This window comes from Panthera leo, chromosome A2 (assembly GCF_018350215.1).
Source record: "Panthera leo isolate Ple1 chromosome A2, P.leo_Ple1_pat1.1, whole genome shotgun sequence".
In the NCBI taxonomy this organism is placed as follows: Eukaryota; Metazoa; Chordata; class Mammalia; order Carnivora; family Felidae; genus Panthera; species Panthera leo.
In genome coordinates, this window is record NC_056680.1 from 113917804 (window position 1) to 113944102 (window position 26299).

The 26299-nt window shown below is 34.1% G+C and overlaps 1 protein-coding gene across 11 annotated transcripts in view; it reads right to left on the bottom strand.

The window, feature by feature from the left end:
• The window catches only part of FAM126A (family with sequence similarity 126 member A), a 133472-nt gene that overhangs the window by 21481 nt on the left and 85692 nt on the right, over positions 1-26299 (bottom strand). For 5 of the 11 annotated variants that reach the window (XM_042920008.1, XM_042920013.1, XM_042920023.1 and 2 more), the window contains exons 11-12: positions 11116-12645; positions 7705-7786 (exon numbers count right to left, since the gene is read on the bottom strand). In XM_042920008.1, coding sequence (XP_042775942.1) covers positions 12071-12645 — 575 coding nt within the window. In that variant the 3' untranslated portion in view covers positions 7705-7786; positions 11116-12070. The other 6 variants (XM_042920046.1, XM_042920039.1, XM_042920067.1 and 3 more) reach the window with 4 other exon arrangements.

Here is a 26299-nt window from a genome sequence, read left to right on the forward strand (position 1 = left end):
TTACTTGGATTCTTTCCTGTTCCTAAGGTGTAATTCTCAGAGTTCTTATATGAGATTCTGGAGTAGACACCAGTGCCTCTGTTGATGGGTTCTAGAATGTAATTTTTGCTTCATCAATACCATGATGCAATATACATTTTAAAAAATCTTTGTTTTGGCCTTCAGGTTTCTGCCTTTTTGTTTTTTTAAAAATCCTTCTGCTCTGACCAATCCAAGAATTCAGCAAATACTCAAGGGAGGGAATCAGCAGAGTGTGAGACTCACTTCTCTGAACCTTCCTGCTTTATGAGGATTTTAGGTCTCCCAAGTGCTGGTTGGCTCAATTATCCTAAACTTTTTATCTCTTCACTCTTGTGGGGTTGCAATAGTTTGTTTGCTTCTCTGATTCTTAGCAGTAACTTTCTTCCTTCTACCCAGATTTGTATCAAAAACTGGCAATCCTATAAAGGAAGACATAGCTGAAGAATGTTTACTCACTTCTCTGCTGTGTTGTAAATCTCCAGGACAACCCACAGGTTCAGTGATTCAGAGGGACTCACAGGACTCAGCATATGGTCCTACTCATGGCTATGCTTTATTATAGCAGAGACATACAAAGCAAAATCAGCAAAGGGGAAAAGTGCATGGGGTAAAGTCCAGAGAAAACCAGGCATAAGCTTCTAAGAATCCTTTCCCTGTGGAATCACACAGGATGTGGAATTGTGATAACATATGTGAATTGTTGTCTGCCGTGAACACTCGTTAGACTTGTTGCCCAGGGTTTGTATTGGAAGTTGGTCATAGGTACCTTCTGCCTAGCACGTATCATAATTACAGACCCCCAGAAGGAAAGTAGGTGTTCAGCATAAGCCATGTTGTTTGTGTAAATAGCTTACACTTAATAAGCTACCTTCTCAGTTAAAGAATGGTAGGAACATTCCCATATTCCAAATTCGCAGATGCTAGCCGAAGACCAACCTCGCAAGCAGGGCTTTCTAAGGATAGTGTCTTGGGCCTGCTGTGTTAATTCTTTTCTGCATACCTTCTCTCTGAGCTTTTTGTTCTTAGAGTCTTGTTTGCCTAAAAGTTCTTAGATGGCTTCAAACACTGGTTTAAAATAATTTTATCCCATGTCACTTGTTATCATTGAATGTTGCTGTGCTGTACAAGTGTCTGGTTATTTTTTCTTCTCTGTTGGACATTTAATTTGAAAACTTACAGAACTTGAGGCTTAAGATGATGGTTTCTTTGTTTGTTTGTTTTTTCCTCCCACCAGGGAGTATTTATTTGTTTATTACTGGGCACCTAGGGGATTACTTTAATTCAATTTTGGGAGCTGTTATGATTTGAGGTTTCACTGAATTCCCTTTGTATGTGTGTAGGGGGGGTTAGTGTAACTTCAAGTCACTTTTACTTCTCTGATGGAGCTTTATGGGGTCTAGAACCCAAGCATGGGAGTTTTCTAAGTTCTCTCTCATAACTTGGTAGGCACTATCCAAAATTTGTCTTCCTAGCCTCCCAAAGGTAGTAAAACCACTGTTTATCCCCCTCTAGAATCAGCGAATATTTCCACGTAAGAAATGGCCCTAATGATGGGCTTGTCTTTCTAGATTTTTATATTTTAAAAAGATTTTTTCCAGATTATCTAGTTGTCCATAGAAATTTTGATGTTAACTACATGGTTTGCCATTCCTGGAAGTGGAATTCCCCCTCTACCTTATTTCTTATGTAATAAGCTCCTTAGATGCAACATTTTGAGGAAAATCATGAAGGTGAATAGGGTGCTTAGCACTGCACACAGATATACAACATACAGGTAAGGCAAATCCAAATCCAGATTCACATTGCCCATTTTATGAGGAAAAATAGCGACCTCTCCATGAGAAAAGAGATTTAATTAAAATCAATCTGGTACTAACCAACTATTTGGTCACCCTAGGGCATGATATCTAAGGGTTGGTCCCTCCTGCTTTCAGACTAGGCTTTTAGCAGTAGCAGCCGTCAGAGTAGCCTTGATGAAAGAAGAGCCATATTGTTGAAGTCCATGTATAGCCCCAATCTTTCCAGGATAGCCACGTTGTTCATAAGCTGATTGAACATGGATTGAGGTATTTAAAAAAAAACAAAAAACTGTCAACATCTTCAGAATCAACTTGACCATCTGCTTATGAAGCATCTCCTTCACAATAGGGCCTTTGCTTAGTATTTATGTGGGAAATGATTATTCTTACCATATGAGCCCATTTTGAGAAGTCCAACCATACGTTTACATTTACAATTAGTCCAACCGTGCCCAAATTTTATCACTCATCTTCCAAGGTTACTACCATGGAATTTACCACCTGGTCAACATGAGTCATAAAATGGTGTAGACCTAGAAATCTCACCTTCTGTGCAAAGCAGACAACAAAAAATACTGCCCACATTTATTCTCACTGTAAGGAGTTCCTTTTCTTACTGTCCTCCACACCATCATTGACTGACGTTGAAGTACCACAGTCTATTTCTACCTAGTACTAGCATACTGCGCAGTACCACTTGTATAACCAGACTCAATTTTTTCCTCCTTGGTGAACTGGGAAATATAGTGTTCTCTTGCATTATAAGTGTATAGTTCATGGATTTGCTTGCTTGCTCTTTTTTTTTTTTTTTCTCCTTTCAAGCATCCTGCCTCATTAAATTCAACTTGATGGATGTAAATGGATATTGAAACAAGATTCTACACTAGAGTAGAATTGGAACAGAAGAGGAAGTGGTGACATGTTGTTCCTTAGGGTTATATTTTACAAGATTTGGAGAAGAAAATGTTAGTAAAAATTATAGTGTGGGGGCAAGATAGAAGTAGAAGCATCTCAGCTAAATGAGAAGAGTAAAAGTTTTAAGATAAATGAACTACGAGCCTTCATGAGGCAGTAGTGGACCTGGGATACAAAGTTAAATATACTTGTAGCTTCTATAAAAGGAAGCAAGTGAAATAAGAAGTGAGGATTTATAGTGTTGAAGTTAGGTCTTCCCTACTTAATTTTCTGAAAAGTATAGACATCACTCATGTATACCATAGATACATAGATACCATATATACATGAGATTCCTCATAAAATGGGCAATGTGAATCTGGATTTAGATTTGCCTTACCTGTCTTTATGTTGTATATCTGTGTGCACCCTATTCACCTTCATGATGAAAAGAAAAGAATCTGATAGAAGAAAAAAATAAATTTCAAATGCTAGACCAGAAATATCTTCATGCTATTCATTACTTTAAGTAAAAAACCCATGATGTAATGTATCATAATTTGCTTCCCAAAGAACTTTTATGCAGATACACTTTAAAAAACCAAAGCAGTCAAGTTTTATAACTTTCACCTTTATCTCTGTGTGGATGTATGAAACAAAGGAGTTTCACATACTTCTCTTGAATCGAAGAAAAGTAACACAGATCTCCTATTCGCCACCCATTTACTGGATTGGATTCACATAGTATATAGTAAAACAAATCTTCATCTACTATCATATAATAGGTTTATACTAAACTAACACACAGGGCAATGGCCTAGTGTGGAAGAGTGTGAAGAGATAATTCTTGTGATGATGATTATGTTGGAGCACACACCAACTATGAGCCAAGTGTGATATAGGAGTCAAGAAGCTTCAGAAGAAATCTTTGATATCTTCAGTAGAGCCATAAGAAGTCACTAAGGGACATTATGAATATGCTGTGTTTATAATATTGACTTACAATTTGAATAGGGAGAGATAAACAGATCTGAAACCATCAGTGTCAATGTGACCCAGATAAGACTTTAGCCCACCTATGTCAACAGGACTTAGTTGTTTATTCCAGGAAACCTTTGCCTAGGAAAGACAGGATTGTAAACTAGGCAAACAAAAAACAAACAGAAGCAGTCCCTAATTTTTTGTTTGTATAAGGAAATTCCTATAGGATGGAGACAATAATTTGCTTATCTGGACAAACAGCTGGCTTATCAAACAACAGTTTACCAAGACTTTTCAAGGCTCTTGCTTGCTGTGTCCACCAATCCTAAACCATTTCATTAACTTTGCCAAATCCAATCAGTTTTCTCTCTTGACAGACATGCCTCAAACCATTTGAGCACAGATCCCCAAGTTCTATCTATTACCTAATTTTCTGGCTCTGAAGCACAGCTATGCACATCAAGGCAGTGCACTCTCTTACTGCAGTCAGTTTTCATACTTAGTTTTACTTAATTAACAAGATCTCTTCAAGAAGTTTGTCCTTTCTCAACAACCTAAGTGTCCATTGATGGATGAATGGATGAAGAAAATGTATACAGCTAACTCTTGAACAATGAAGGGGTTAGGAGTGCTGACCTTCCCCATGCAGTCGAAAATCCACATATCACTTTTGAATTCCCCCAAATTTACTAATAGACTACTGTTGACCACAAATCTTACCAATAACATAAACAGGCAATTAACACATATTTTGTATATGTATTATGTACTGTATTCTTAAGATAAAGCAAGCTAGAAAAAAGAAAATGTTATTAAAGAAATCATAGGAAAGAAAGAATATGTTTATTGAAAAAATTTGCATATAGTAGATCCATGCAGTTCAAATCTGTGTTATTCAAGGGTCAACTGAATAACACACACACACACACACACACACACACACACACACACACACACAATAGAATATTATTCAGCCATAAAAAAGGACACCTTGCTATTTGCAACAACATGGATGGGCCCTGAGGACATTATGCTAAGTGAAATAAAGTCAGAAGGTGGGGATAAGAGAGGGTAGGCAAAATGGGTAAAGGGAATCAAAAGGTACAAACTTCCAGTTATAAAATAAATAAGCCCTGGGGATGTAATGTTCAGCATGATGCCAAAAGTTATTAATATTCTACTATATGTTTGAAAGTTGTGAACAGAGTAATCTTAAAAGTTCTCATCACAAGAGAAAAAAAAATCCTGTAACTATGTATGGTGGCAGATATTAACTAGATTTGTGATGATTATTTTGCAATATATACAAATATTTAATCATTATGGTACACATGAAACTAGTATAATGTTATATGTCAATTATACCTCAACTTAAAAATTAATCTATCAATTAATTATTTTTTAAAAAGAAGTTTGTCTAGGGGCTCCTGGGTGGCTCAGTCAGTTTGGCGTCCAACTTCGGCTCAGGTCATGATCTCACAGTTTGAGTTTGAGCCCCGCGTCGGACTCTGTGCTGACAGCTCAGAGCCTGGATCCTGCTTTGGATTCTGTCTCCTTCTCTCTCTGCCCCTCCCCCACTTGTGCTCATGCGCGCGGGCGCTCTCTCTCTGTCTCTCAAAAATAAATAAATGTAAAAAAAAAGTTTGTCTTTTTTTTTTCTTAAGTTTACTTATTTTGAAAGAGAGAAAGCACAAGTTGGAGAGGGACAGGGAAAGAGAGAATCCCAAGCAGGCTCTGCATTGTCATGCAGGGAGCCCGATGCAGGGTTCGAACTCACAAACCATGAGATCATGACCTGAGCCAAGATCAAGAGTTGGACGCTTAACTTACTGAGCCATTCAGATTCCCACAAAAGAAGTTCATCTTTCTACAAACAACTACCAGAGACACAAAGATAATCAATTCATTTCTCTCAGCTACTAGGCCAAATGTTAAGTTTGTATAAGAATTAACTGAGGAACTTGTAAGAAATATAGGTTGCCATGCTTCACACTTCAGTTGTTTTGATTCAGGGGGATTAATACAGTCCCCAGAATCTGTATTTTAAAAACCACAAGTTTTTTCTAATGCATGCTATATTTAGATCATGCTTAGAAAAATAATGCTTTCCTCCCTGCATACCAGCAAACATATGTGTATATGTATTATTGTATATATACACATATATATAATATATACACGTTATACACTTGCTATATATGTATATAGAAACTTACCATACATACAAAACACCCATATTAAATGTTCCACACACTTCTTATGAAAATGGGATCACACACACACACACACACACACACACACGTATGATATGTGTGTGTGTATGACATGATTTTTTTCAGGGAACATTATATAATACAATCTTTCTGAATCACCACATACAGATCTGCCTTGTTTTTAACAGCTACATTATATTCCACTATATGCAAGTACCATAATTTATCGAGTTCTTTATTATTGGTCATTTAGTTGCTTTGTTTTGTTTTGTTTTGTTTTTGCTATTATAAGCAATGCTGCAATGAATACCTTTACACATTTGTGCTAAAATTTCTGTAGAATATAAGGACTGGAATAGACACAGAAGAGTAGAATTGCTAGGTGGGAGGGTGTATGTATTTTAAAGTTGGATAGATCCTGCTGAATTGCTCAATGACTTAGTTGTATCAATTTACACTCCTGTGGTAAGTTAGCCGAAGATTGTTTTCCCCACACCTATACCAATACCAGTGTCAATCTCATTTTTATCTATCTGACACATAAAAAAAAATGACAAAATCTTAATTTGCATTTTACCATGTTTTTAACATCAGAATAATCAGCACTTGGTTTACCACCGAAACACAATTATCTAAAGTTCTACAAAACATATCACAATTTATTTTTGGAAAACTTTTATTTTTATGTTAAAAATTAACTCTCTCACCTGTAAGACAGATGGGATGAATGAATTTCAAATATATGTCCACTATGTAGTATTTACTTAGTACCTCCTTTTACCAAGTAATACAAAAGGAAAGTGAGAGTCATAGAGCTGTGTTCAAGCCCTAGCTTTCCCACCCAGCAGCTATGTGACCTTGGGCAAGTCACCTGCCCTTTAGAGAGCTTCAGTTTCCTCTTTTGTAAAATGGGGATTCTACTCATTTTGTAGAATTGGTTTGAAGATGAAATGAGATTATAATTTTAATTATATATATTAGCTATTACCACTGCCACAATAACAATGCACGGGAAATTAGCAAATGACTAGAATTGTTTGTAAAGGCCTTTCTTAACAATTACAAAATAATTATATCAGTATTACCAAAGTCAGATTCTTTGAGATCAGTCAACGATTTATTGGGATTACTAAAGTCACTAGGAGAATATATATTTCATAGGGCTAATATACTGCTTACAACATCACTGTTGTGCTCCTCTCCAAATACTTTCCTAATAGTTCAGGAAACATTTCCCAAATTACATAGTTCCTTAGCTAAAATGGAATTAGCCAAATATACAATCAAATCAACTACACACCAGGAACTTCTTTTCAAGTTTCTAAGACAGTCTTGTTTCTAAGCACACACAATAAAGCAATTCAAGTAATGCCATAGAGATTTCCTAGAGCCAATAAATGAAATTCGAAAATTTTATAGTAGTATAATATATTAGAGACTCCATCCTTCATTCTTTCCCAAAACTAATCCCAACCTAACTCACACATTCCTTAAATGGCTCAATACCCACTATGCAAAAAGTCCTATGTTCAGAACTAGGGGCATAAAATCTCTGTACTCAAGAGATAAAGACTCATATTAAAGATAAAAGGGCAAAGTTTTATTATCTATATTTGCCTGTGCTTCTGGTTTGATAAATAATGAGTCAATGGCACATGACCTACGGAGCTCATTTTCTCTTGGATGGACACCAATGAACTTACTTCCTATCCTTGGGCTGTGTAAAACATACAGCTGGAAATGAGATGTCATTGTCCTATGGCTTACTCCCAAAAGTTCTCAATGGCTCAACTCACCTAAGTCTTCCTCCTTTAACTTTCTTTCTCCACATCATGACTTTTGCAAAAATTTATGATGATTTTTAATGAGTAAAATGATCTGGAAAACATATTTTTTCAGTTTTTATTTCAATAAAACAAGAGGCAACACTGCTGTATAAAGTACTGCATAAGGACATTTACACAAATATACAAAACTTCAAAAAACTAAACTCCAGTTTATTTCCATAGCCTTAAAAATGTAGAGAGCACATAAAAATATGCAAAGTCATAGTTTATTCTTTAGGAATGTAAACTCCTGGAATACAATTAGAAACAAGTACATTTACTATGAAAAGATTAGTATCACTACAGGATTAGAAATAAAGATAAGCAGTACACAAAAAACCCTACATAAGAGAAAGCAAAGGTATGCAAAATAAGATCTTGAGTTTACTAAAAGAAACTTCATATTAAGACACAGGTACTCTAGATCTCTGCTATAAAAAAACACAAAAACATCTTCCAAAATGTTCACTGCTAGTCTTTTTAGATATGCACAAGTTACAAAATACATAGGATAACATATTTATGTTCTCTGATAAAGAATTTAACAATATTAAACATAAATGTGAATAACTCAAGTACTGAGTATAATTTTACTAAGCAACTAATCTAAAAATATAAATTTCATGCTAAGTAAAGGACTAGAGAGTTTATATTTTTTATCCAAAGACTGGGAAGACACTATTATACATTTATTTCTATCTACAATGCTTAACTTAAGTGCCCATCAAATTATTCTTCTCTTTAAAGGCTTTTTAAGAAACATTTTTTGTTATATTATTTATGATATAGATTTCCTTGATGTGCTTCCCTTTAACAAAGTGTAAATTTATTGTGCCTATAGAGTCAAATGTTAAAGTCTTATTTTAAATATCTATTTAAAATTATGTCTCAGAGTACAATTTTTTTCTCTATAATTTAAATGTAAAGGTTTTAACATTGTAATTTGAGTCTTCCAAAATAGGCAAAATCCCTTAAAACTGGTATCATTTTTATCTATTTTGGTTTAAAAAACATATTTCCCTCTAACTTTTTGTTTTGTTTATTAAGCAGTTGCTTCATAATTGAAAAGGGCAACAAAATACTGCTTTTTCAAAACAAACTTTGTCATCATTTAAGGACTGAGAATTTCTACCCTTCAAATCTACAGAGCTGCCTCAAAAAGTTCCATGGTGGAGTACAAGGGGTTCCAGGGTGCTCACCTGTCCTAGGTCCTCTGGGGACACTCCCTTGAACTTGATTCCAAAGGCAAGTCCCTACTCAATTCCAAAGGCAAATGCTGGGACCTACCTTCACTAGAATACCCCAGGTAGTTGAGTAGTTGAAGAGTGAGAGGTTGGGTAATTTTAAGACTCCCTAATGGCTTAAAATGTGGAATGGAACTATCATTTTTGTTCAGATCCTTTGAACTATGGGGTGCAATTTCCCATTTGGGGCAGACTCCTTTTTGTGATAAAGATATAGAGGAGATCTGTGACCAAATGGTTACATTAGCATCTTTGTGAAAAAATGACCTAAAAAAGTCACCCCAACTTTAAAATCTGGAAAGCTGAGTAAGAGGGATAATTTTAATTGTTACCATAGTTAGCATTTATCCAATATTTATAATTGCTATAAAAATTTTCAAATGTATAACCCTTATTTGAAATAGTATCAAAGGTGCTATTAAATAATTTTACTGTCAACATAACTTCCAGGAAATCAACTCGTGCAAATCACTTGAAACAAAAATTCAGAACCACTCCACTAAGTAAGCCTTCAGAGTTCTTTAAAGAATATACACATGAAGATTTGTTGTGCATTGTATAAAACGGTGGTACCTCTTTCATACTTAAAATGGTAGGCATCTACAGCTCTGATTCCATTTATAGTTAATATGAAAAATATAAAATGTTATAATTTTATTGTAAAAATAAATGAAAATCATTAAAAATTTAGAAGTAAGGATCTAATAAGTGTCATAGACACTATTAAAAATTTATAAGCTATTAAAAACAATGAAGATTATAATATTTAGTATCTAACATATTTGATCTAGTGTTGTGAGACCACTGAAAATTCCAAATATTAGGTAGGTAATTTGTACTTTTGATACTCTCTTTTTAAACTTTAATGCACATAAAAATCACTTAAGGATCTTGTTAAAAGGCAGATTATGATTCGGTAGATTAAAAGTGGCTCTGAAATTCTACATCTTTAACAAGATGCCTAGTGATGCCAATGCTACTTACTGGTCCTCAGACTGTAGGAGTAGCAATGATCTAGAATAATACCAAAATGAGGTTCCATTACAGCAGTTGATCATTAAAATCTGATCTCTCATTTCTGCCAGCTGTTTCCTCAGATTTATTCTACGTTTCCTAAGCACTTGACTTGCTTAAAAGGCCAATCTTCTAAAATTAATTCTTAAGACTATTAATATTGTTAGTAGCTATATGCCTGAGGGATTTTTTTTGTTAAAGAATTAGAAAAAGACAAAAGGAAATTCACAGTGACATTTTACAAATATTTTAAATTGTACACAGGATTCCTGTTAAATTAATACAATATCAAGTTTCACGGTCTAGTCTTACCTTTTTTTTTTCTTTTTCTTTTTTAAACTACAGTTTATGGCAATAGATCTTATTCCATTTCTATTAGTGGAACTAAAAAACTCAAATTCACTTCTAATAAAAGCCATATTCTATTCAAGATTAATGAATGAAAACTAGTTCATGCTTTTTGAAGATTTAAATTTAAAATGGTAGCCAAAGCAGTTATGATCAAAACTGCATTCATAGCGTATGCTTTAGCACTCTTTAGGACATACAAATTTTTCACATTTGAGCTCTGCATAAGCAGGCACAAAAGGAAAACTAACATTTTCTGTGCAACTACAGCTAGGGACTGTGAATAAGGAAACCACTGTGCATTAATAGTGAAGGAGACAAAGAGGGGACAGACAGGCCTTCCCTCCCAGTCAACTTACCCTTATCCTCAGCCCTGCTTTCTTTCTCTCCCCCTGAATTATTAGTTACGTACATTTGATTTACAGGGAGCCTTGACCACAGCTAAAAGGACGAGCACTAGCAAGTACCACATTTTACATCTATCTAGAGGTCACACAGTTCTCTACAGCTACATACAAGTTTGTTTAGCTTCTGCCATATTGCCTTTTTTATTTTTATTTTTTGGTTGGGGCCAACTACATTGATTATTCTTTCTACCATGACAAGAACATTTAAACTAGGCCTGTTCACAAACAAATTATTTAACTTCTTTCATATTTTACAATTCTAAATTTAAGAGCACAAACATAAATAAACCTAAATTAATTACATAAATGTCCTTTGTCCATATTTCATTATGCTTTCTTTCATGACATTTTAGAGATGAAAAATTTACCTAATTTCCTTCATTTGCTGACAAACAATTCAATATTATATGGTTGACACCGGTGTCTTGAGAGCTGTGTTGCACGATTTACGATGATTTCCAGGAAGACTTCAATGATGTATACTTTGAATTCTAGGAAACCAAACTACCTAGGATTTCCAAAGTCAAGCAGCAGGGTAAGTCAGCTTCATGGCTGATTACGTTTTAGGAATTGAAAGGGATTTTCACCTGCTAAATCCAGATCAAATACTTCAAAACGACACATCTACTGGCAATCTGATTTTTATATAAAAATGTTCCAAAGATAACAACAAAAATCCCTCTACCCTTCCCCTGGAATTACATAATAGTCTAGGTACTGAGTTACGAGGCTTTTTCCAGTGCTTTATATAAATGATTCCACTAATCTTAAGGACAATCTGATTACAAACATTTTTATCAGGCACTTTTCATACACATCATTCTTGTTTTTTTAACATGCCTGATTTTCAGACTGCCCTGTTGTGCAGTCAGCGACAGAATTCCTGGAGTTGCACCCTCTGCCTCCTTTCAAAAACAGCTCCCATGCATGAGATTCCCTTTTACGCTGAAGGCCAAACATACAACTACCAAAATAGGAGTTATTAAAAAATAAGAACTCACAACCTCACATGAGATGTCCCCAATTTGATCAGACAACTTGCCAAAATGTATTGTGACACTGACCATCTTAGACCATAGAAACAAATAAGAAAGAAAAAAAAAGACTCAAATCAAGGGGGGAAAATACACCCAAGAAATAACAGAACCACGTTTGACCTTATTACAACCTACACGTTATTCCCTTCATAAGGTCAAGGTAGCCTTTAGAATTTAAGACACAAGGGCTCCCGTCTGGGACAGGGATAAAAGACGATGGGTGCTTTCATAAAGAAGCAGAGTCGTATTTCTAGATTCACTAGTTAGGTGGGAAAACTATTACAAATTAATCTGTAGACAAGGTAATGCTGATACTAGGAGGTCTCTGCTGACCTGATGGATGCTTCACTGGAAGTTCAGTCCTTTCAGAAACGTAAATAAGCTTTTCTTCTTGGAGACTACAAGCAGAAAACCTATTGGCATCTGTCCCAGGCCCACAGCCAACAGCAGATGATGGGTTATGTGGGACTGTGACACCACTGACTTGTTCAAAGGATTTACTGAATACAGTTGCAGCTGTCTTAGCCAAACCATGGCTACAAGGTTTAGGCAGAGATTGGCTGGTAGTTAATGTCAGTCTTTTCAAAGAGAGAAGCTCAAGATTCTCACTTTGGGCTCTCTGAGTTTGTTTTCGGGCAAAGTGGTCTTTGCAAGACTCCCCTGTGGTTTCTTTTTCTTTTCCTCCCGTTTTGCTTCCTCCTGACCGTCTCTGAGTCTTTCCTACGCTTGTCTTGTTACTAGAATTGTTACTACTGTTTGATAAACCCGATTGGCTAGTACTAGACGCAGCCCGGGAATAAAATCCCTCGTCAACTTCAGATATCTCCATGAGTTCTTCTTGACCTGTTAATTCTGTATTTCCTAAACAAAGAAATAATAAAGATTAATTAATATTAAGTATCTTAAATAATTCTTATTTCATGATTAATACCAAATCAATGATACTTTAAACTTTAGCATAATTACATAAAACAACCCATTATAGACCGAAATTAAAGGATAAATTGAAACATTGTATAAAATGTAAAAAATAGTTCATTGTAACTAAATAAGAGTAATTTAGAGTGTATTAAACAAAAAGCATGCCATAACACCCCCGCCCCCCATGTTTTAAGAAAGATTTCTCTTCCAGTTCATGCAAAAGATCAGAAACAATTAAGGAAAATATCACACAGTAAAACTAGGGGTAAAGTCTCCCCAAGTAGCAAAGCAATATAAAATCGAAGCTCTTACCAAGGAACTTTAAAAAAATGGTATTAAGATATTTTAAAGATTTTTTTAAAGGTTGCATTCTACATTCTAGATTATTTTACAAAGATGAAAAAAAATAGACCCTAAGTATCACAAGTTCAAACTTGTTAAAATTCTATATACATTATCCTTCAAATCAAAGATGTTAAAAATATAAAGATAAAATATAATTTTAGATCTCAAAATATAAGCAGAAAATTACTGTGGAAGTAATCTTCTGCCTTAGTTTTTATAACAGTTTATTCAGAGAAAATATAGGTACGACCATTCCAAAGAGCATTAGATCATTGAGAAATTGTGGTGCATAATTCATGCATTTTGATTATTAGATGACATGCAAAATTTCTGTGACTGTGCAACTGTTGCTTAAGACATGCAGCAGTGGCCCTGTGCCATGAGATACCTTGGAGGGCAGCTAGAAAGTGCTCTGCTAAAACTGCACTCTGCCAGGTGAGTTTATTCCATCCTCCATCATTTTTCTTACAGATTTTTGCCTCCTGATCTCTGGCAAGCCTTTGCTCTCAGTTCTAGGATCTGTGGCTGTTTCCTGCACACCCTGTATATGCTGAGCATCAATCTCTCCTAGTGTTCTGCCTTTTTCCCCATTCCCGGTTCTCTCTCCGGCCACATTTGTGACACTAATCTCAGGAATGACAAGGATGCCCAATTCACTGGTATCATTACTGTTGTCAGGTTGCTCTAGAATTGAAGATGATAAGACAAAATGATGGCTGAAAACAAAACAAACTAAAAATGCAAAACAAGAAAAACAAAAGATCCCAAACAAAAATTGGACAACTGAATGTTATGAATTAAGCCAAATATCTGCACTGTGGAAATTTCCATAATTTTCATTACTTTGACAGTACTGGAAACAGCAGGGTCATGTTCTTTAATTTTAAATGACAATGAAAAAACTCACGGAGCATCAATTCATGTTCTGCATTTTTTCACACACACATTTGACACGGACCATGAAACAGAAATTTTTTTGTAAATCAAAATAGAATTTCTATTGTTTAAAGATAGTATTGTAACCACTGGAACTTAGGTCAAGCCCTGGGCAAATGTTCCAGGATGTGCAGCCAAAACTCTGGCTCTTGTCAACATTAGGAACCAAGACACCTAGGAATTCCCCTTGTACATTTAAAATTCTATTTTTTTAATTAAATTACAATGAGGCTGACTTAATAAACTAAAAAATTGGGAAAATGATTATTCACTCATAATATCAAGGTTACTAATGCTGCAAGTCAGTTTTTATCTCACACACCAATCATTGTGTGTATTAGTAAATATTAATGCAGCTATAATACAATTAAATATTCTATTCCTTCAGATTTGTACTCACACCATAAATTTAGGTCAGCCTATAACAGTTCATTACTAAGCTGGAGAGAAATAAAAATGGATTGGAAAAACAACTTGGCTGTTGGTCCTTTATTCTGAAAATAGCCATTGTAATCAAAACAAAGGAATGGAACTCCTAACCAGCTAAAACTTGTAAACATTTTATTCTGTGTCTTAAATCACAAAGCATGGCTTTATTTAAAGTTGCCAAGGAAATATCTGTAATAAATGGAAAAAAATAACATAAATATATCTACCATGGGTCATAATGAAAATTAAAGTTCAAAACAACACAAGACTATGTAAAACAGTACATACTCTTAAAAAAACGTGGAACACAAATCTGTTTGAGAGATACTACCTACTACTTTCAAATGTTCCTCATGATAGGATTATCAAGCTCCCATTCATGGTGCTAAAGCATGTGAAACAATAATAGGTAGTAAAAAAATGGAGGCCAGAGCCACATACTCTTAAGGGTCTCAAACTTTGCTACACACTGGTATCACCTGGGAGTCTTTAAGAACTACTCCTACCAGGCTCTCAAGCTAGACATTTTGATTTAATTAGTATGAGGTATGACCTAGACATTGGGATTTTTAAAAGGTCCTAGTGACTAATGTGCAGCAAAGTTTGAGAACCAATGCTCTATTCTAACAAATTCTTTCAAATTTTGAAAACTTAAAGCAAAAGTTATTATGAATGTCCTAGGTACTTCATACCCAGCAGCAATACGCACTTCAGGAGGTCCTTGAAGCTTCATGTTACCCTGGGCTGGGGGGCCAATGTGCTGGTATAATAATTTCCCATTTACTTAGAGCTTCACAAACCTCTGACTAGAGGTTCTCTAAATGAAATGTTTATTTCCTAAACAGGCCAAAGCATGTTAGTGAGGTAGTTTTACCTCAATGAGATTAAAAAATTCCAACAGAGCCTATTTCCCCTTGCTAATAGCTATCTTCAAAGTAAAGGCAAGTAAAAATCTGAGGTAAATGACAGAAGCCACTGCAACTGAGAGTAAAATCATCATGGCGCTGTTGGGTGACAGGCAAGACCTGTCCATTTATGTTATAGAAGCTTTTTCACAAAAGATCTATTAAAGGGACTATCTAGTCCAAAAAAATTATGAACTGTAGAAATATCCAGACATAGCAAAGCCAATGAATACTAAAATTTAACAAATTTTAAAAGATATTCATTGGTGGCCTAACAGAATAAAAAACAACACAACTTACATTTGAACGGCAGTAAACAGATTTTTTTTGGAGTATTTGGGTATATTATTCAATTATATTCTCTCCCATTTACAGACAAGGAAACTGAAGTTCAGAAAGAGTTAACTATTCAGCGGGTAAGCTAAACAGCAAAATCTTTTGACTCCAAATGTCAATTCTAACCTACTATAGTCTAACTCTAACATATTATAGTCTAACTCTTCAATTCATTCAAAATCAATTTGAGTTAAATTCTCAGGAAAATTACAGAATAAAGATAACTACATAACTCCAACATTTGCTACATGATTTTGCTCTCTGTTTTTTCTCCAGTTTCTTCCCCCACATGTGACCCAATCCCCCTGCACACGCTTTCTTACCAGTCTTGCTATTCCCTAGACCTGGGATGCTCTTCCCCACATAGCTACTTCCATGGCTCATCTCCTTACTTCTTTCAGGTCTTTTCTCAAAAATCTCCTTCTCAGTGAAACCTTCCCTGATCATCCCATCAAGTTTCAATGTCCCCCATATTTCATACACTCTCTTCTCTACTTTGTTTATTCTCAGCACTTAATCACTCTCTAATACAATTATTTATGTATCATGTCCCACGAGGGCAGGGACTTTCGTCTGGTCACTCCTGCATACCTTGTACCTGAGAAAGTAGCTTGCATATAGTTGGTGCCCAATTAACATTTGCTTAATAAATTAAATGAATGTCCTGTTACATGGTGATATTATTATTAAAAACAATAAAGGTGAAAAATCATGGAGAAGACATGACAAAGGTAAACTAGGAAAGTGTTACCTGACTACATAAAAAGAAAAAAATTATATACAGCTTATGCTAATAAGAATTTTTAGATGGCAGAGAAAAGCAAAGTCTCTTTTGGAAAAGTGAAGTAGCCGCTTCTAAATGCAGGTTTAGTAAAATGCTTAATAATGTCCAAAATATACATTTTTTAAATTTACAGTTCATAATAAATTATATTATGCTCTAGATAAAATAGCAAAGGAGAAGAAGTTAATCTTTCTTTAAGAAAATTAGAGAGGAGATGTTTTAAGGGAATAAAGGTATTAGAAAATAGAACATAATGTTTGAAAGCCCAGAATCTAATGTTAAATCTATGCAAAAGGTGTCATGGTTGTTCTATGCCTATAAAAAACAATACTTACATTTGACTTCAAATAATTCGAAAAGTTCAAAAAAGATCCAAAGAGAAATGTCTCAAAGAATAGTTTATTTGTATAACCTCTACAAACAGGTAAACTTCTCCCCACATACAGAAATAAGGAGAGTTAAAGAATACTTTAAAAGACATTTCCAAATTGGTTCTCAAAGGCACTCAAATCATTTCTCCCTATAAAATTTCTTCCAGCTTTGAGGAAAAAAAAAAAGGTAAAACAAATTGCAAATATCATTAAAACTGATCACGAAAAGTTGTGATTTCCCTCATATGTAATCTTATAATCCCAAATATCTATCCCATTACATCACTCATGAAGCTCCTTATCCTAGCTATAGCTTTTTTTTTTTTTTTATGGCTTCCCTATTTACTAAAAGTGACAACTTAAATAAAGGAATATCATTTATCCATAGACTCTACACAGCTTTGTACTAAGACTACTTTGTAAGTCAAAAGGAATCTGGTTATGACCCAAGGCACTTACAGTATTTTATAAATATGTGTGAAAATAATAAAACAAGCCAAAGCTTTAAAAATTAACCTAGCCTTTAAACATCTGCATCATGCCATTTTGACATTATGAAAAGTATTTTTGAGTAAGCTCTAAAATAAAGTGATATACATTCCTTTGCAATTTATAAGATATAAATATTTTAAATGTCATAATATATTTGAACAGCTTCATACCTTTTAATCCACTCAGTTTATGTTTATAATTTATCCTATTCAGTAGAAGAAAAATGCTATCTATAGAGATTAAGCTATTCATTGCAGTGTTATCTATAATAGCAAAAAGTTAGAAACAAATTATTTAACATGTTAAGGAAATAGTTGAATAAATGATGGAATATCAAGTCAATGTGGTATTATGTAGCCATTAAAACAACTGGACTTACTAGGAGAACTTAGGAAAATGCTTGACAACATTAAATGAACAAAAGCAAAACATCAAAAATTTTAAATAGAGCACAACTATGAAAAATACATATACATATGGAAAAACCTATAAAATGATAATTCTTTAAGAATTGGGATTATAAGTGAATATCCCTCTACTCAGTTTACTATCATGTTGTTACAGTGTTTTTCAAAAAAAGAAGGAATGAATTGCTCAGTCTATATTATAAATTTCTTTATCATTCATTCACTCATTTATGCATTCAACTACTACGTATTGAGCACCTATTATATGCCAGACAATGTTTTAGATGCTGGGGATACAATGGCCAACCAAAGACCCTGCCCTCCCAGAGCCTACACTACAGTATGGGAATTAAGGAAACAACAGAATTTTAGATGGAAAATGCAGTGAAGAAAATAAGCATAATGGGAAAGAGTAAAGGAGGATGGTAGGGGAGAAAGTCTACTTAAGATGAATGGTCTGGGGAGACCTCTTTGAGAAAGGGATATTTGAGATGTGATCTGAATGATAAAAAGTCACTGTCTACATAATGATGTGGAAGAAGACAGTTCAAGCTGGCACTTTCTTCTCATCTTTCAAACCTCAGCTCAAATATCTCAAATTACTAGTATGAACCTCCTAAGACAGAAATGGCTTAGTGTGTTGAAGAATTAGAAAGTAAGATGAGTCTGGTCTTCACTTCAGATCAAAGTGATAGGCAAGATACCATATCACCTATGCCAAAGTGTAGACCTTGTATTTTGTTCTGATTGCAATGGGCAGCCATTGACAGGTACACAGATACACTGTGTGTATTTTATTAGCATTTCTTATCAACAGAAGTCATACTTATGTAACACAAAATATTGAGTATGAAGCGTGCCCTGGGTTAGAAAAAACAGCACTGTAACAATCTATAGCCTGGGCCAGTAATTTGCAAGGCAGATTAGAAGAAATCAAAGCTTCCATAGAAACACGGAATAAGGACCCTGCAGTTAATGAGCTGCAATCTGAGTAAAGACATCAACAAACATTAAGACTTAGAAATATGGGTCCTGAAGCCAGAAGTAGATGTTCCAGATAAAAAAGAGCAGTCTGGGGCACCAAGAAAAACACAGTATGGACTAGAATGATTTATTTTTTTAATTAAAAAAAATTTAATGTTTATTTATTTTTGAGAGAGAGACAGACAGAAACAGAGCATGAGCACGGAAGGGGCACAGACAGAAGGAGACACAAAATTGGAAGCAGGCTCCAGGCTCTGAGCTGTCAGCACGGAGCCTAATGCCGGGCTTGAACTCATGAGCCATGAGATCATGACCTGAGCTGAAGTTGGATGCTTAACTGACTGAGCCACCCAGGTGCCCCTAGAATGATTTATTTATAAACATCCTGCTTAGGAGCTATTGCCTGTTTCCTTAAGTAAATATCAGTCAAGTCTTTAGCTTTTGTTGCGTATATAGGAAATGATACAATTCTTCTTACTGAGGCGGATACAGTCATTCTCAGTAACTTCTTTTGTTGTCCTTATTAAGTCTCAGGTTAAAAAAAAATCTCTTTGAGATGTGCAACACATGGATGCTGCCAGAACAGGTGAATCCTTCATGATGATAAAAAATCCTCATGACCAGACATACCAAAACCAGGTAAGCAACATGTATTACAAAACTATCTATAAAAGCTTTTTTCTTCTTCTGTGTGCAATGTGTAACAAATGCTCCTAAAAGTGTGATGGTTGGGGAGCGGGGGGAGGGGGAAGGGCAGTGCTCAATGATAAGTAACAATAATAAATAATAAAATCCTCAACCATAGCAAGAACTCTTCCTTAATGGAAGGCCTCCTTAACAAAAAATGTAGAACACAATGATTTACAAATAAGTGTTTTTGCCTCATAAGACCAATAATTTTGAAATATTTTGCTACCCTGTGTAGAAAAGCATTTTTATTTCATTTTCCCTAGAAATAGACTAAGATTTTTTTGTTTTCTTCTAAAGTTGGCTAAACCAGGATATCTGAGGCTTTTCTCTTTCAACCTAATGTTTATTTATATGTGTCAATTGTACAACATGATATTTTAGCTCTGGCTAATCTGTCCTTTTTCTTGTGATCATCTAATATTTCCTAATATTTTATTTTGTCCTCCATGACCATAAAGATTCATACCAAGAGTGCCAGTTAAAATTCACGCAGAGCTAATTTTGGTTAGAAAGAAATACTTATTTTTGGTCCAAATGTTTTATCATCTATATCAGGAAAGAAAAATTTATTCCTCAAATAGTATTTTAGAATCTGAAAATAATGGAGCATCTCAAAATGATTCTAAAAACATTTCAACCTTTTTATAAAACTGCCAGATCATTTTTTCTAATTTCCTTAACAAGTAAGGCAACTTTTAAAATAAATACATAAGCATTATACATTTCTATCTACAGATGTGAAATTCCGATAACCAATTCTTAAGAGTTTGCTATGTTTGGTTTAAAGTTATGAGTTCTATGTTTCTCAAAATGTTTTCATAACTATTAGCAATTTTGTTTCTCCTCAATTGAATGTTTTTCTCATAAATTCATAAAATCAGATTCACAAAATAAATGTGACATCTCAAGACTTATGACATTCATGGGGCGCCTGGGTGGCTCGGTCGGTTAAGCGTCCGACTTCGGCTCAGGTCATGATCTCATGGTCCGTGAGTTCGAGCCCCGCATCGGGCTCTGTGCTGACCGCTCAGAGCCTGGAGCCTGTTTCAGATTCTGTGTCTCCCTCTCTCTCTGCCCCTCCCCTGTTCATGCTCTGTCTCTCTCTGTCTCAAAAATAAATAAACGTTTTAAAAAAATTAAAAAAAAAAAAAAAGACATGACATTCATAATGTCATAATATAGGAAGAGTCTACCTTAAATGTTTGGAAATATTTACAAATAATTATTTTCTAAAATATTTAACTGAAATACACTTCTTATAATTATTCAGACTTGTTCAACAGTTAGATATTTAGTGATAATCAAATTAATAATAATTTCTATATCAATAAATTATTTTCCAACATGAACTGCATCTCTTTATTGTTCTTTTTCTTTTCTCATCTAATATGTTAGTACTAAACCACTAGAACAAATTAAAACAAATCACACTTTTCATCATTTTTATTTTATTTTTTTTTTTTTAATTTTTTTTTTTCAACGTTTTTTTTTTTTTTTTTTTTTTATTTTTGGGACAGAGAGAGACAGAGCATGAATGGGGGAGGGGCAGAGAGAGAGGGAGACACAGAATCGGAAACAGGCTCCAGGCTCCGAGCCATCAGCCCAGAGCCTGACGCGGGGCTCGAACTCACGGGCCGCGAGATCGTGACCTGGCTGAAGTCGGACGCTTAACCGACTGCGCCACCCAGGCGCCCCTTTTCATCATTTTTAAAAAGTATAATCACAGATCTCTTTGAATTTTGCTATAATCATTTAAATTTATTTAAATATCCATTAAATAGAAACTTAATGCTAAAAATGTGATCAAACTGCTATAACATGAAACTTCACTTTTTTAGACTTAATCTATGTAAACTGTATTTTATTTTATTTTTCACTTAAACATTTCATATAATTTATTAAGTACCCTAAAATCCTCAGTGTACTTATTTTGTATTATTAAGTTGAAGACTTAAATATATATGTAGTTCTTTTTTTTAGTTCTTTTTCACTACTTAAAACTTTGTATTGTTGACTAAATCAAAGTCATGAAATACAATGTTATAAAAGGACCTAATTTATAAATACTGTTCTTATTATTGATACCTACCTGGGCAAACAGTTGTAACAACAAATAAATGAGAAATACAAATTCAATCTATTCTATTTTCATGTTAATTTGGGATTAAGTGAGACAACAGGTATTAAAACAACCTTCTAAAAAGTCCAGACTGTAACAGTAATATAAATGTCAGATTAGGATACTATACTTCAGGGCTGCAAAAATTACCAAAAAAAAAAAAAAAAAAAAAAAATCATTAAGTTGGTTGTTACTATTATATAACACATGTATACTTTTGTGTCTGATACTTACTCACACTAAATGTTTATCTCAAATTGAGAAAATCCAAACTATAAGTTTCAAAAAACATCATTTTATGGAAAAGCTCAAATATAGGACCATGCGAATAGCAAGCTAGCTAATAAAAACTTATCAAGAATACAATTATGGTGTAGCTAATGAAACAAATTAAATAGTCCTTAATGAGTTAACAATCGGCTTTTATGTAATGCTTTGAATCATACCAAATGTTTTTCACTTACTTGCCTCATTATCTCACAAATAAATGCACAAGTAGAAACAATGGTGGGCAGTAATAAAGAATTGGGATTTCACTAGATAAGCCTTTTTATTAGATAACCAGTTGGCAAAAATTATAAGCACTCATTATTTGCAACCATAACTTAATTAGGGGACTTTTCTAGAACAAAGAAGTGATATTTTAACAAGTGTTTTAAAAGAACAGAGAAAAGTTGGTTACCTTCTTCCAAGTATAGATATTTTTTTTTTTAAGTGCAAGAAGAATGAGTCATAATGGTTGGTGGGGGTGGGGGGTGCAGGGAGACAGACAAAAAAACAGCAATTAAATTTGTTCTGAAAGAGGAGAGGGAATGGAAAAAGTACAAGGAAATAAATAAGTACAGATTGTATAATAGAACCTTAAAGTGGTGGAAAATCATTCAGGGATTTAAGAAAAAGGTCTATTAATAGCTGAAATGGTAGATGATGAAGAAAGCTTTTAGAAGTAACATTTAAGAATTACTATAGAATTGAAGCACAATTGTAAAGAGATATTTTCTGTTTTCTTTTTAGCTACTTATGTTTATTTTTTAAAGGAAATATATATGTAATAGAATTGCATTTTTATTATTAATTTAAAATTTTCAATAATCTTTTTCACTGTTTTATCTTCTTTTTAATTGGAGTTTTCATTTTGATTCTTGCTTTGGTTATAATCTACTCTTTCTTCCCTTACCTTAATCCTTTTTAAGTGATTATTATTATCCTTTCCTAGTTGCATTTTACTTTCAAATTATAACTTCTAAATAGCCTTCAATCTGTAGGTCATCTGAAAATCTAGGTTTAAAAAATATACACTAAGTAAAACACAATATACTCAAAAGAATTAATAATATATAAATAAAACTATTAATTCTGAAATGATGACCCTTAAAAGTCAAAAGCAGCAGTTCTACATTGTAATTTTACTTTCCAAACATATGTATTGGCATGGAATTACAAAGTCATTAAACTTTTCTCAGAAATGTATACACAAATTTTAAAAAGTTTAAAAACACAACATTAAGTTAAGCCATATCAGTACAATAGTAAAATAATCAAGTGAGAAGTGGGGGGAAATTAGGCAAATGTGCTAATCGTCAAACATGTCTAAGTTAATAAGTCTGTAGAAACCAAACTTTCCTTAAAAGTCACCCTATTTAGTTGATATGAGGACACACTGTCTGGTCAAAAGTAAAATTACAGGGCCTTACAAATGTACCTCTCTGCCATAGGATGTTGATAGTGGAGGAGGACATACATGGGGGGGAGGGGGACGTGGCAGGAGTCACAGGGTACATGGATGTTGCACTTTCCATTCAATTTTGCTGTGAACCTAAAACTGCTCTAAAAAATAAAGTCTATTGTTATTATTATATAAATAAAGGGCCAAGCAAATAAAACTGATCAAAATATAATCCTAGAAATTTGGATTGTTTTTCAATAGTAATAAGAATATAAATTCTGAAATGTGTGGAAATGTTAAAACTATTAATTTTTTACCTTCCAAAAGAATACTTTCCATTAAAACATAAGCTTTGGATCATTCTTAACTTAAAGAAAAGAATGGCAGATCTGCAATACATTCTAGAAGAGCTCAGAAAAAAAAAAATTTAATGTAAGAAATTAAAACTGTTCCAAATTAACTTTAAAATCACTAAAATATCAGTTAGCATTTGCTGTAAAGATAAAGTTTTTTTCCGTTACAATAAGAGAAAAGAATATATGTGATTAATTGTTCTAATTTAATGCATTTGTTTGCATATGCATATGCATTGGTGACCCAGATATGCAAACATACTAATATATGACTTAATTATCTATATTCTTTAATAACAAGAGATGGAAAGAAAATAAGCAAACAAAAAACGAAATTCTGCTTGGCTGCTTCCATAGGAGAACCTCATTTACTCCTCTCCCTCTTCTCCCCAGATAGGTTGGAAAAAGGAGAAAAAATGTCCATTAATGGATGGATGAAGAAAATGTGCTATGTATACAACAAAATATTATCCAACCATAAAAAAGAAGGAAATTTTGTCATTTGCAACAATGTGGATGGACCTTGAGGGCATTATGCTAAGTAAAATAAACCAGAGTAAGACAAACACCATATGACCTCATTTGTATGTGGAACACAAACAAACACACCAAACTCATAGATACAGAGAACAGATTGATGGTTGCCAGAGGCAGAGGTCAGGGGTGGGGTGGGGTGGGCAAAAAGGGTGAAAACAGTCACCAGGTATAAACCTCCAGTTATAAAATAAGTAAGTCCTGGGGATGTAAGGTATAGAATGGTGACTATAGTTAATAATACTGTATCATATATTTGAAAGTTGCTAGATCTTAAAAGTTCTTATCACAAGAAAAAAAACGTGTAATTATGTGTAGCAATGGATAGTAACTAGACTTGGTAGAGTCTAGAGTGGTGGTCATCTTGCAATATACACATATATTAAATCATTATGTTGTACACCAGAAATTAACATAGTATTACTAGTCAATTATATCTCAAGTTTTGAAAAAGACATATATATAAGAAAACAGAAAAGAAAAAGGGAAGAGACCCACGGAAAGAAAAAAGGGCCAACTGCTTTCTTCTTTCCTGGCACTAACAATAACAAAGAAAGAGACAAGGAAAAAAAAAGAAATATGTCTTAAGTTTATGTGTCTTGTCCCTTCTCTATCCCCAGCCCTCATCATCACTGTTTTAAAGTTGCATATTCCATGTTCCTACTGTGTGATACAGTTTGGGGTCTGATATGAAATCCCTCCTCCTGCGAGGGTTGGTGTGGTAAGGGAGTGGTAAGGATACATGTGGAACAGGAAACAGTTTCATAAAATAAAGAAGCTCTAAATGTGCTCTCACAGAGTCATAAACTAAACCTACATCCTATAGCACTATGCTTCAGAAACATTATGGGATGAAAGCCTTTTGTGGTTCACCCTGAAGTCTACAAACCCTTTAACATTGTTTCTGCAAAAATTAATGTAAAAGTAAATTTTGTTAAAATTTATATAATATATAAAAAATCCATTTATAACTTAAGAATTGCCTATATATTTAACAACCAAAGCACAGTTACCTATCTTCCCCACAAGAAGCCAGTGGGCTAGAAAGCCCAAAACAATAAGGTGTTCAAGTAGGAATCAGGATCACAAAGATGGAAAACAGTAGTTTTTAATTCAACAGGATGGGATTAACAATGAAAAACAGCGCTCGGGGAAGGAAAGCCAAGACTACCCTTAAAAGGGAGAATGCAACCTACCTGTAGAGATAAATAAGTATCTTAAAGTAGGAGTATTTTAGTCACTGGAAAAAGAGAATTCACAACTACAGAAGAGTGGTAAACAAGATAAGCCATATTCGATATTGCCTCCGTAAACCTGACTTGCTTTTTTAATAGTTCATTCTCTTCTAAATCCTCATCTGTGATGTTTTTTGTCAACATAAGTGGGAGTTATCCAAGTGTTAGAGTTTTGAGGGTTGAATGAGCATAAGGGGTAGCTGATAAAAGAGATTATTTTAACAAGGCTATCGCATTAAGACACAGGACCAACTCCTCAAACAGTAGCCAAATGGAATCTGGAAGATAGTAAGAATCAAATAGATACAGCATATTCAGGTAGTCTTATCTCTTATTTTGGTAATTTATTCCTATAAAATATTTCTAGAAAATTGCTTTTATTTTACTGCAGGGTGCACATCTTGTTCTATTAAATGCATGCATGGAAATATACATATACCTCTTTCTCACACACACATGCATAGATACAATTGAACTTCAATATTTCATATTTTTAATAGCAGAACTTATATACTCTTTTCTAATTCCCCATACAGTCACCTAACAAGCAAGAAGGGAATGTGGAAAAGGAATTAAAACTCATTCTTTGCATTTCCTACAGTAGTTTGGGAGCGATTATGGCCACAGTGACCCACATGATCTGGTTCGTTGCCTGTAAGCCTATTTTCACCTATTAATGCCAAAACAGAAATCTGAAGTCTAGGGTGCCATCATACTAATTAAACAACTTTTTACCTGTAATCTAGTCCCATTCAGTAGCATAATTTTCACTGAAGAAACTGAAGTATGTTTAGACTCTGTATGTTTAAATTGTAACAAAATTTGCCTTGTTAATGGCAAACATTATCACCTCTTTTATGCCTTTCTAAAGAAATTTCAACAACTGTCACAATACTTTAAAAAAACAAAAATGATCATTGGGTAAGCTGGAATTTTCCATCACCATTCCCTTTTGACACATTATCTCCTAGATTTCCTAAGTAGGAACAATGTTCTTATTGCGAACTT